At 42.1% G+C, this 12,915-nt stretch overlaps 1 protein-coding gene across 1 annotated transcript in view; it reads left to right on the top strand.

Annotated features, from left to right (window-relative positions):
- Positions 1-5,396, top strand: part of vegfc (vascular endothelial growth factor c) — a 66,719-nt gene extending 61,323 nt beyond the window's left edge. Inside the window, exon 7 of the mRNA XM_061987843.1 lies at positions 3,899-5,396. Within this exon, the coding sequence (XP_061843827.1) occupies positions 3,899-4,007 (109 nt within the window). The 3' untranslated portion in view covers positions 4,008-5,396. The remainder of the gene's footprint in view (positions 1-3,898) is intronic.
- Positions 5,397-12,915: the final 7,519 nt, after the last annotated feature.

The following is a 12,915-nucleotide window of genomic DNA, read 5'->3' as shown; positions in this document are numbered from 1 at the left end:
GTTTCGGACTGTCTGATTTTGGCGGTCCGCTCCCTGTATGATCAGTGTCAGAGCTTGGTCCGCATTGCCGGCAGTAAGTCGGACACGTTTCCAGTGAGGGTTGGACTCCGCCAAGGCTGCCCTTTGTCACCGATTCTGTTCATAACTTTTATGGACAGAATTTCTAGGAGCAGTCAAGGCGTTGAGGGGATCCGGTTTGGTGGATGCAGGATTAGGTCTCTGCTTTTTGCAGATGATGTGGTCCTGATGGCTTCATCTGGCCAGGATCTTCAGCTCTCGTTGGATCGGTTCGCAGCCGAGTGTGAAGCGACTGGGATGAGAATCAGCACCTCCAAGTCCGAGTCCATGGTTCTCGCCCGGAAAAGGGTGGAGTGCCATCTCCGGGTTGGGGAGGAGACCCTGCCCCAAGTGGAGGAGTTCAAGTACCTCGGAGTCTTGTTCACGAGTGAGGGAAGAGTGGATCGTGAGATCGACAGGCGGATCGGTGCGGCATCTTCAGTAATGCGGACGCTGTATCGATCCGTTGTGGTGAAGAAGGAGCTGAGCCGGAAGGCAAAGCTCTCAATTTACCGGTCGATCTACGTTCCCATCCTCACCTATGGTCATGAGCTTTGGGTTATGACCGAAAGGACAAGATCACGGGTACAAGCGGCCGAAATGAGTTTCCTCCGCCGGGTGGCAGGGCTCTCCCTTAGAGATAGGGTGAGAAGCTCTGTCATCCGGGGGGAGCTCAAAGTAAAGCCGCTGCTCCTCCACATCGAGAGGAGCCAGATGAGGTGGTTCGGGCATCTGGTCAGGATGCCACCCGATCGCCTCCCTCGGGAGGTGTTTAGGGCACGTCCGACCGGTAGGAGGCCACGGGGAAGACCCAGGACACGTTGGGAAGACTATGTCTCCCGGCTGGCCTGGGAACGCCTCAGGATCCCCCGGGAGGAGCTGGACGAAGTGGCTGGGGAGAGGGAAGTCTGGGCTTCCCTGCTTAGGCTGCTGCCCCCGCGACCCGACCTCGGATAAGCGGAAGAAGATGGATGGATGGATGGATGGATGTTGGGGCCAACTTGATACATGTTGTGCTTTAAAGCTGCTAAAACCAATAGGATTACTTTATACCTTTTGTATTATTCATGACAAAGTAATATCTAATGATGCATTTCATTATTAACCATTATGACTTTTACAAAAAGCCATGGGGCAGTTAAAACAAGCTGTGGTCAACAAATAACTTCTGTGCTGACTTTAGAAGCTCCTGGTTTATAGTGTTTCTTTAAAGGAAGGTGCATGTACATCAGGAATAGTTTGAAGTGTATAGAGATTTTTTTTGTCCTAATCCCACTTGAGCCCACATAATCCCACACATCTTTATTTCCCTTTGTTTGGAATCATCCTCTATCCTAATGCTCTTCTTTTGGTGATATTTCCTGTGTTTTACGTCACCTTGACCTTGTGTTTCTTGTTCTGACAGGACACCTGTTCCACATTGTTAATTACTTGTATTTAGTTCCACCTTGTTCCCTCATTCATTGATGCTTCGCTATCTAGTGTATGCCTGGGCAATTATTTTGACTCGGGAGCCAAATTTAGAGAAAAAAATGTGTCTGGGGGCCGGTATATTTTTTTTTTAGGAACACTAATACAAAACCTCACAATAATGTCTGATAGAATGCTAAAAACATTATGACAGACCGCCCTAAAAACGGAATGGAATTTACATTTTTTTTACTGAATGAGAAACCCAGAATGTACATGAACATAAAGAAAGTGGGATTTACAATATTAACTATGAAGGATAAAACACTGAATATTGACAACATATGAACGTCACACACCCTCTCGATCGACATATTTTACAATCAAGCGAAACGCAACAAAAATGCAACAAACACAGCGAAATATGAACGCGAAGGGTAAAAAAAAAAAAGAAAAACACCTACAATTTGATATGTGATATATCACTAAACTTTAGAACTTTGTTGTAAAAATCTCCTTCCACGTCTGTCCCTGACACCCACATTTCAGGCTGGCCGCTCTGGAAACACTCTGTGGAAACGCTCCCTACCCACACTCCTTGGTGCCTCATCTAAGCTTCTGTGACTTAGATTACCATAGTAACTAATTAGATGACCATAGTAACTAATTAGATTACCATAGAAACTAGTATATCATGCAAAAGCGCAGATTCCAACCATTGAAATACTTTGTATAGTTCAAGACTTGAAGGCCCCGGGCCTTAAAGGCCTACTGAAATGCGATTTTCTTATTCAAACGGGGATAGCAGGTCCATTCTATGTGTCTTACTTGATCATTTCGCGATATTGCCATATTTTTGCTGAAAGGATTTAGTAGAGAACATCGACGATAAAGTTCGCAACTTTTGGTCGCTGATAAAAAAGCCTTGCCTGTACCGGAAGTAGCAGACGATATGCGCGTGACGTCACAGGTTGTGGAGCTCCTCACATCTGCACATTGTTTACAATCATGGCCACCAGCAGCGAGAGCGATTCGGACCGAGAAAGCAACAATTTCCCCATTAATTTGAGCGAGGATGACAGATTCGTGGATGAGAAAAGTGAGAGTGAAGGACTAGAGGGCAGTGGGAGCGATTCAAATAGGGAAGATGCTGTGAGAGGCGGGTGGGACCTGATATTCAGTCGGGAATGACTAAAACAGTAAATAAACACAAGACATATTTATACTCCATTAGCCACAACACAACCAGGCTTATATTTAATATGCCACCAATTAATCCCGCACAACAAACACCTCCCCCCTCCCGTCCATATAACTCGCCAATACAACTCAAACACCTGCACAACACACTCAATCCCACAGCCCAAAGTACCGTTCACCTCCCCAAAGTTCATACAGCACATATATTTCCCCAAAGTCCCCAAAGTTACGTACGTGACATGCACATAGCGGCACGCACGTACGGGCAAGCGATCAAATGTTTGGAAGCCGCAGCTGCATGCGTACTCACTGTACCGCGTCTGCGTATCCAACTCAAAGTCCTCCTGGTAAGAGTCTCTGTTGTCCCAGTTCTCCACAGGCCAATGGTAAAGCTTGACTGTCATCTTCCGGGAATGTAAACAATGAAACACCGGCTGTGCTATCCGGCACAACAGTCAGGGGGTGCATTCAACGGCGGGGGTGCCGCAATACACCGCTTCCCACCTACAGCTTTCTTCTTTGCTGTCTCCATTGTTCATTGAACAAATTGCAAAAGATTCACCAACACAGATGTCCAGAATACTGTGGAACTTTGCGATGAAAACAGACGACTTAATAGCTGGCCACCATGCTGTCCCAAAATGTCCTCAACAATCCGTGACGTCACGCGCCGGCGTCATCATACCGAGACGTTTTCAGCAGGATATTTCGCGCAAAATTTAAAATTGCACTTTAGTAAGCTAACCCGGCCGTATTGGCATGTGTTGCAATGTTAAGATTTCATCATTGATATATAAACTATCAGACTGCGTGGTCGGTAGTAGTGGGTTTCAGTAGGCCTTTAATTTGCCCAGGTCTGATCTAGTGTATGCCATAGTTTTCTGTTGATTCCTGAGTTCCTGCTTGATCTTTATTACTTTACTTCTGCCTGCACGTAACTTGCCTTCTCTGCATCCTGGGATCAACAGCAACAACAACAACAGCCGCTATGCGCCACTGTCATATTTGTATGTTCATTTAACTGTAATATTACCTGAAGTGCAACATTAATAGTCCGAGCTTGTTGTGAAGTTCGGCACACTGCTGCAACAATGTCCGATGTCAATTTCAGATCGGGACAGCACTGCTATGTTTTTCAAATAATCAATATGAGTGTATATCAATGTCTTGTGATTATAAATGTCATATTGTAGTTTCAATAAAACATTTTTTTTTTTTTTTTTTTTTACAGTTGTCTCAGGCCTCCATGTGAAGTCAGGAGACGAAGGTGTGAACCAGGCTTTTTGTTTACTGAAGAAGTGTGCCGCTGTGTACCGTCCCACTGGAAACGACTGGACTAAGCCTCACATTTTAGAGCGCTGCCGATAAGTAGTGAAATTAAAGACAGGGTCAGCAATGTCATGTTGGACTACAAAGGCAGCTGTTGACTTTGATGAAAGTGAGGAAGGGCCCGTAAACACAGTCGTTTTTTATCGACTGTGATGAACAGCAATAGATCTGGGACAATAATGTCTGCCAGTTGCTCCAAAATGTACTTCCGAGTGTAGCAAGAAAGTTAACGAGGCTTATCACCACATCAAGTGTTTTTCATATCGTAATTGAGGGTTTCCTCTTAGTTTAATCAAGTGTGGCGCCGCGCCGTGGCAAAATAAAAGCTGCCACACCTTGAAAACAACGTGAAAACAAATGTATTATATTGGCTATATATAGCCTATTATTTGCACACAAGTGATGCTCCGAAAATGCAGTCTACCAAAAAAGGCTTTGATCACAGAAACAGCTCTACCAAAACAGGTTGTTGTGATGACATAACTAAGACGCACGCAAGATTGTCCAGAGCAGAGGCAGCATGTCTGCGATGTGGTCGCACTTTAATATATCCCAGATTAGGGTTGTACGTTATACCGGTATTAGTATAGTACCGCGATACTAATGAATAATTTTCGGTACTATACCGCCTCTGGAAAGTACCGGTATCAAATACCAAACAACAGAAAAATAAGTGATTATTACATTTTAACAGAAGTGTAGATAGACCATGTTAAAAGAGAAAATAAGCAGATATTAACAGTAAATGAACAAGTAGATTAATAATTAATTTTCTACCACTTGTCCTTAATAATGTTGACAAAATAATAGATAATGTTACTGCATATGTCAGCAGACTAATTAGGAGCCTTTGTTTGTTTACTTACTACTAAAAGACAAGTTGTCTAGTATGTTCACTATTTTATTTAAGGACAAAATTGCAATAAAAAACATATGTTTAATGTACCCTAAGATTCTTTGTTAAAATAAAGCCAATAATGCAATTTTTTGTGATCCCCTTTATTTAGAAAAGTATCGAAATAATTTTGGTACCGGTACCAAAATATAAAATATTGGTATCGGGACAACACTATCCCAGATAAACCTGCGCACAGCGATCAACAAAATTTGGAATGTTGAAAATTTTAAGTGGAAAGTGGCGCTCTTTCAAGGACAGAAATAGCAGCTGTGCAAAGCCTAAGCAAGTGTGACATCAGGCTCACTGCTGCTCTTGTTGTTCGTCACAGACGTAAAGAAGTAAAGAGTCACTAAACACAAGTATAATAACACCAGAACATATGCTAGAATTGTTGGTAGTCGTTCTTAATAAACAGAATATCACTAAAAAGATTGGAGAAGTCTCTAGTAACTTGAAAAAAATTGTAACAAAGTACATTGTACAAAACCCAAAACCGGTGAAGTTGGCACGTTGTGTAATCGTAAATAAAAACAGAATACAATGATTTGAAAATCCTTTTAAACTTATATTCAATTTAATAGACTGCAAAGAAAATATATTTAATGTTCGAACTGGAGAACTTTGTTATTTTTTGCAAATATTAGCTCATTTGGAATTTGATGCCTGCAACATGTTTCAAAAAAAGCTGGCACAAGTGGCATAAAAGACTGAGAAAGTTGATGAATGCTCATCAAAGAGGAAAAGAAGCATCTGGATTGTTAAAGGCACAAAGTTGAAAAGCCAGCATCTGTGATGGTATGGGGGTGTATTAGTGCCCAAGACATGGGTAACTTACACATCTGTGAAGGAGGCATTAATACTGAAAGGTACATACAGGTTTTGGAGCAACATATGTTGCCATCCAAGCAACATTATCATGGACGCTCCTGCTTATTTCAGCAAGACAATGCTCAGCCACTTGTTTCAACAGCGTGGCTTCATAGTAAAAGAGTGTGGGTACTAGACTGGCCTGCCTGTAGTCCAGACCTGTCTCCCATTGAAAATGTGTGGCGCATTATGAAGCCTAAAATACCACAACGAAGACCCCCGGACTGTTGAACAACTTAAGCTGTACATCAAGCAAGAATGGGAAAGAATTCCAAATGAAAAGCTTCAAAAATTGGTCTCCTCAGTTCCCAATCGTTTACTGAGTGTTGTTAAAAGGAATGGCCATGTAACACAGTGGTAAAAATGCCCCTGTGCCAACTTTTTTGCAATGTGTTGCTGCCATTATATTCTAAGTTAATGATTATTTGCAAAAAAAAAAAAAAAGTTTCTCAGTCCGAACATTAAATATCTTGTCTTTGCAGTCTATTTAATTGAATATAAGTTGAAAAGGATTTGCAAATCATTGTATTCTGTTTTTATTTACCATTTACACAACGTGCCAACTTCACCGGTTTTGGGTTTTGTACAAAAAGCAGCAACAACTGAAAAATAGAGCAAAACGATATAATACAAGACAAAATATGTTACTACTAATTAATGACAACACAGTTTGTTTGTTTTTTAAATGTATGTATAATTTTTTTGGAGCCATTTTAAATTATGCAAATTAAGCTCCGAGCCATGCCCCCGTCACCACAAGTATATTGGCAACCTGGGGGAAACCCTGTAATTAAGACGGACCTGGCTCCTAAGTACATGAACAACACAAACGTTCATTTAGTCTTTTCTGTATTCCCTATAACTTGGCTGTTCAACTACGTAATCAAGAGGGCCGCAGTTGTAAGAGTCCAATGGTCCAAATATGGATGTTTCGTCAGAAAGTGCCTCCACAGGTTATATTCCCTCAAGACTTAATTTACTCAATTACAAAGTAAACACATGGGGGCAGCGTAGCTCGGTTGCCAGCAACTTGAGGGTTCCAGGTTCGATCCCCGCTTCTGCCATCCTTGTCACAGCTCTTGTGTCCTCGGGCAAAACACTTCACCCACCTCCTCCCAGTGCCACCCACACTGGTTTGAATGTAACTTAGATACTGGGTTTCACTATGTAAAGCTCTTTCAGTCACTAGAGGAAAGCGCTATATAAATATAATTCACTTCACTTTTGCATTGTCAATAAATTCATTATTTTTGTCCTCGCTCCTCGATTCCAGCGTGTGCAGCTGGTTAAGAGTATGAAGATACAAACACTCCAGAAGTTTTGTTGGGGGTTGATGTTCTTTATTTTTAATTACCGTATTTTTCGGAGTATAAGTCGCACCGGAGTTAAAGTCGCACCTGCCAAAAATGCATAATAAAGAAGGAAAAAAACATATATAAGTTGCACTGGAGCCCGGCCAAACTATGAAAAAAACTGCGACTTATAGTCCGAAAAATACGGTATATTCCTTCTTCAGTTTATTGCAGGCATGTGATTTTTACGTATATAGTCGGAAATCTGTCTTTTTTATCTCTGTGAAAATATAAAAAAGTATTTTCCGTTTGTCTTTGTTTTTTCCGACTTACAATCTGTGTTAAAATCTTGATCCGTCTCTTTGCCATACCTGCCGACAACTACGGTTTTCCCGTAATGAGTACCTTTTTTAATAATCCAGTGGTAAAAACTATGGTTTTCCATTAAAAATTATTAATTTAAAAATCGAAACTACGTAGCGAAGCAACTCCACGGACAGGGGACAAAATATACGGGAAACATCAATGATGATTGGTTGGTTTACGTATAAAAAAAAATCCATGATTGGTTGGTTGGTTTACTATGATGAGTCACGGTTGGTTAAGATTAGGGCAAAACATTACAGACAGGCCAATCAGAGGCAAGATAGGGCGGGTCATCGAACCAGTAAGGGAAATCACAACAAACATCCCAAATGACGACGAGAGAGTCGGAGAAGAGAAGAGGGAATATTCAAGCAGGCGATTTAATAATAATAATAATAATACATTTTATTTATAAGGCGCCTTTCTGGGCACTCAGGACATCGTACAAAATCACAAAAATAAAATAAAATTGGATAAAAAACAACAACAAAGAGAAAAGAAAAGATGATTACAATGAATAAGCAGTCAGGAATAGGTGTGTTTTGAGTCTTGATTTGAAGAGGGATATTGAATCTAAGTTGCGAAGATCTGGTGGTAAAGAGTTCCAAAGATGTGGGGCAGAGCGGCTGAAAGCTCGGGCACCCATTTATTATTATTTATTAGTTTATATATTAAAAAACTAGTGGAAAATGGCAGAGGGATTCTCTTCCTTAGATTTTTCTATTAGCGATGTAGACGACGTCCAGAAAATCCACAATGCGTCTACTTGGCCACATGTGGACAAATGTATGCGTCTGGATAAAACAATGCCCAAAACATTCATTTGAGTTGTTTACCATGTAAACCCAAATCAAAACTGCTCTCCACGTGGAAGACGTGGAATACACATTTAAGAACACACAAGATTGTGGCAGACATGTGATGACTTTTGCTACAGAATAGCCTGTCTAAATGCTACATTTTATTTTCATTGGTGTTTTAGAACAAGACAGTAGCTGACATTTTGTTCATGATTTCTACTGTTTATATTTTGACATTGAATAGTTGAATCATTTTGAAACATAAACAACAATGACTGCAAGATATTTGTTATTTTATGCTGTAAATCACAAATGGCTATTTAGATAAAGGAAGTTAGGGAATAGAATAAACATTGTTTGTACTCTTTAGGATTTTTGCATGTGGAGAGGGAGTCGAAGAGACAGAAATTGGCTATAAATTCCAAGGCAGAATCCACTAAAGCGGAAACAAAAAGGAAAATGCAAGCTGCTCAGAAATTTGCCAGGAAGGCTCATGTCAGAGCCATCAAAGCAAAAATGCCACAATAATGTGTGAATAACTAGATCAGTGTTTTTCAACCTTTTTTGAGCCAAGGCACATTTTTTGCGATGAAAAAATCCAGAGGCACACCACCAGCAGAAATCATTAAAAAACGAAACTCAGTTGACGGTAAAAAGTTGGATATGACTTTAAACCATACCGCCCGAATGCAGCTGAGATAGGCTACAGCGACCCCCCGCGACCCCAAAAGGGACAAGCAGTAGAAAATGGAAGGTTCTATGGATGGGCTTTAAACCATAACCAACCATGCATCACTATAGCTCTTGTCTCAAAGTAGGTGTACTGTCACGACCTGTCATATCACGCCGTGACTTATTTTAAGTTTTTTGCTGTTTTGTTCTTGTCTTGCGCTCCTATTTTGGTGGCTTTTTCTCTTTTTTCTGGTATTTTCCTGTAGCAGTTTTGTGTCTTCCTTTGAGCGTTATTTCCCGCATCTACTTTGTTTTAGCACTCAACAATATTTCAGTTGCTTTTATCTTTCTTTGTGGGGACATTGTTGATTTTTATGTCATGTTCGGATGTACACTGTGGACGCCGTCTTTGCTCCACAGTAAGTCTTTGCTGTCGTCCAGCATTCTGTTTTTGTTTACTTTGTAGCCAGTTCAGTTTTAGTTTCGTTCTGCATAGCCTTCCCTAAGCTTCAATGCCTTTTCTTTGGGGCACTCACCTTTTGTTTATTTTTGGTTTAAGCATACCTTTTTACCTGCACACTGCCTCACGCTGTTTCTGACATCGACAAAGGAATTAGCTACCTGCTGCCACCTACTGATATAGAAGAGTATTACACGATTACTCTGCCGAGCTCTAGACAGCACCGATTTCACCACACATCATTTGCAGACTATAATTACTGTTTGGCAAAAAATATTTGTAACCCAAATAGGTGAAATTAGATAATCTCCCACGGCACACCAGACTGTATCTCACGGCACACTAGTGTGCCAGGGCACATCCATCCATCCATTTTCTACCGCTTATTCCCTTTTGGGGTCGCGGGGGGTGCTGGAGCCTATCTCAGCTACAATCGGGCGGAAGGTGGGGTACACCCTGGACAAGTCACCACCTCATCACAGGGCCAACACAGATAGACAACATTCACACTCACATTCACACACTAGGGTCAATTTTACTGTTGCCAATCAACCTATCCCCAGGTGCATGTCTTTGGAGGTGGGAGGAAGCCGGAGTACCCGGAGGGAACCCACGCAGTCACGGGGAGAACATGCAAACTCCACACAGAAAGATCCCGAGCCCGGGATTGAACCCAAGACTACTCAGAACCTTTGTATTGTGAGGCAGATGCACTAACCCCTCTTCCACCGTGCTGCACAGTAGTTGAAAAACACTGAACTAGATAAACCATCTGTGGCTGTGAAGTGAACACTAGTTTTTTGTAGGCATCCGTCCGTCAATAGTGACGATGGGTTGCGCCTGGGGGAGTTCTTCCTCCCACCGTCGTTGCTGGCGCCAATCGGGTGGAGCTTAGGACTGCCAGCTTCCGTGTTGTTTCCTCCCTTTAGGGGGGAAGCTGGAGTGACCTCTTTGTGGCGCATGCCTGGGCAGAAAATATGGAGATCCTGGGTTGCCCAGTCATCAAGATCCCCCTCTTGGCCGTGTCGATGTGGCCCAGAGGAAAGCAAGGCAATACGTCTGGCATCGGCTTGGCTGCAGGAGCTGCCGGCAGGGGGTCAGCAATGACACCCAGCCGCCTCAGGGGCTTCACTCCTGATTTTCTGTCTGGGTTGACTTGACTCCCATAGCCTTTCCTTCTCCCAAAGGTACCACAAGGCAGCGGGAGGGAGGAAGGGGGGATGATGACTATTTGACCCATAGGTGGGGCAGTGGTTGGCGGATGCCAGGGCGTGTCCACACACCGGTGGGCCTGCACACCTCGCCTCTGGGGCCCACTGCTGCTCTGAGATCCCCTACAGTTTAGCCTCAGACCGCGAGGTCCCAGTTACCGGGTGTGGCCACGAGGAGGCACTGTAGGAGTCTGTGGAGAGACTGTGTACCGACAAGAGGAGGCTTATGCGCTCGGTTCCTCTTTTCAACCCCTTGTAAGGACGGCTAGCCGGTGGCAGTAGCTGAAAGCAGACAGTAGCAGGTAGAAGCAACAAGCAAAATGCAACATGCGCTAACTACAAGCACTTCTACGTAGTGCTACTGCACTGACGCATCACACACAAACACTAGTAAGGTTCTAAATAGGGATGTTTGATAAGAAATTATCGAGTTCGAGCCCGTTATCGAATCCTCTTATCGAGCCGATTCCTTATCGAATCCAGATAGGTTGTTGTATATGGAAAAAAACACAATATTTGGTTAAACAAAAGCTGACTTTTATTTTATAAGAAAAAAATTAAATTAAATAAATAGATAAATAAATAAAATATATATATGGGCAGCACGGTGGAAGAGGGGTTAGTGCGTCTGCCTCACAATACGAAGGTGCTGAGTAATCTTTCTGTGTGGAGTTTGCATGTTCTCCCCGTGACTGCGTGGGTTCCCTCCGGGTACTCCGGCTTCCTCCCACCTCCAAAGACATGCACCTGGGGATAGGTTGATTGGCAACACTAAATGGTCCCTAGTGTGTGAATGTCAGTGTGAATTTTGTCTGTCTATCTGTGTTGGCCCTGCGATGAGGTGGCGACTTGTCCAGGGTGTACCCCGCCTTCCGCCCGATTGTAGCTGAGATAGGCTCCAGCGCCCCCCGCGACCCCGAAGGGAATAAGCGGTAGAAAATGGATGGATGGATGAAAATAGATAAATATTGGCTGTTGTTACCCCCCTAAAAAAAAAAAAAAAAAAAAATAAATATTCACTGTTGTTACCCAAAGTATATTAAGTAGGATTTTTCAGAAAAACAAATATATACAGTAACACAAAAACAACCTGTCTCTGTGATCACTATAGGTGTATAAATAATAATATAGTGTTAAATAAAATCAGTCCCTTGGGCACAAAACTGAAAATAATACAGCTCTCCAAAAAGTGCACTTCTGCTGCTATTGGAACATACTAACGACACACACTATGACACTAAGAACGCCACAGTCATCAATCAACAGTTCTTCTTCCAAAAAATTAGCATGTCTGCTTTTTCAGGATCAAGTCTGACCCGCTCTTCGCTAATCATGTCGCCAACAGTGGAAAAAACACGTTCACTTGGCGTGGAAGTAGCTTGGGCCCACAGATAGGTTTGACGACATCCTCCTCCAGTCTGTATCTAAACCTTCTGGGGTCCATCAGTGTGGCCTCCTCCAGGAATGACTGCATGTTCTTGTCCTGGAGGGAAAATGAGGGACAGACACAGCATAGAATTAGGGGGGAAATTAGCTGAATGTGAAGACTGGGGTGTCTGTTATTAAGTCTTTAGCATTAGTATGTGGAATTAAATGATGGAATTGATTAAGTAATGAAGTTAAACATTGTACTGATATGATCCACTTTAAGAGGTTGTTCAAATTAATAGTCCTTACAAAGTACAAAGAAGAATTATGAGAAATACTTTCAACCTTATTGAAAATAAGATATTCTTCATTTCAGTATATTAATAATGACTGAATTAATGAATTACATATTACAAAACTGTTGTGTATACTAATTCACAGATGTTATTTTATTATAAAAAGGTCAGTAAATGATGTATATATTTGTAAACGCTCTGAAGTGGAAAAGGGGTAGGATTAAATAAGCTTTACTTCTTCCTACTCCTTTTCAGACATGATGTAAAGTGAAATGATATGAAACTGTGATTTGTTAATCTGTAAGTGTGTTCATGTATGAAACAAACTAAAGAAAGAAAGCACTAGTTTATTAGACAGACCTGCAAACTCTGTACTGGTGTAGGCTACAAGGTACCGTTAACGTTATCAGACACATACAAAAAGGCTAACGTCAACGTTACCGTTAGCCACTGACTATGCTTAGGTAACGTTAGTCTAGCTAACATTACTGCAGTCCTGGTTGACATAGGAGGTAACCTTATTTTAGCCTAAAGGCTACAAGTGAGCAAATATGGAAATTAACCGGCAACAGTTAACGTTAGTTACTCACCGCCACTATCACTGGAGGGCTTGCTTCGTCATCTCTGTCGCTGCTTCTCCACGTGTCGAAGACACGTCACGGTTCTCGAACGTTCAGGTTATGTACGGC

Source organism: Nerophis lumbriciformis, linkage group LG27 (assembly GCF_033978685.3).
Source record: "Nerophis lumbriciformis linkage group LG27, RoL_Nlum_v2.1, whole genome shotgun sequence".
NCBI classification, from domain to species: domain Eukaryota; kingdom Metazoa; phylum Chordata; class Actinopteri; order Syngnathiformes; family Syngnathidae; genus Nerophis; species Nerophis lumbriciformis.
This window is presented reverse-complemented; position numbering and strand designations above follow the sequence as displayed.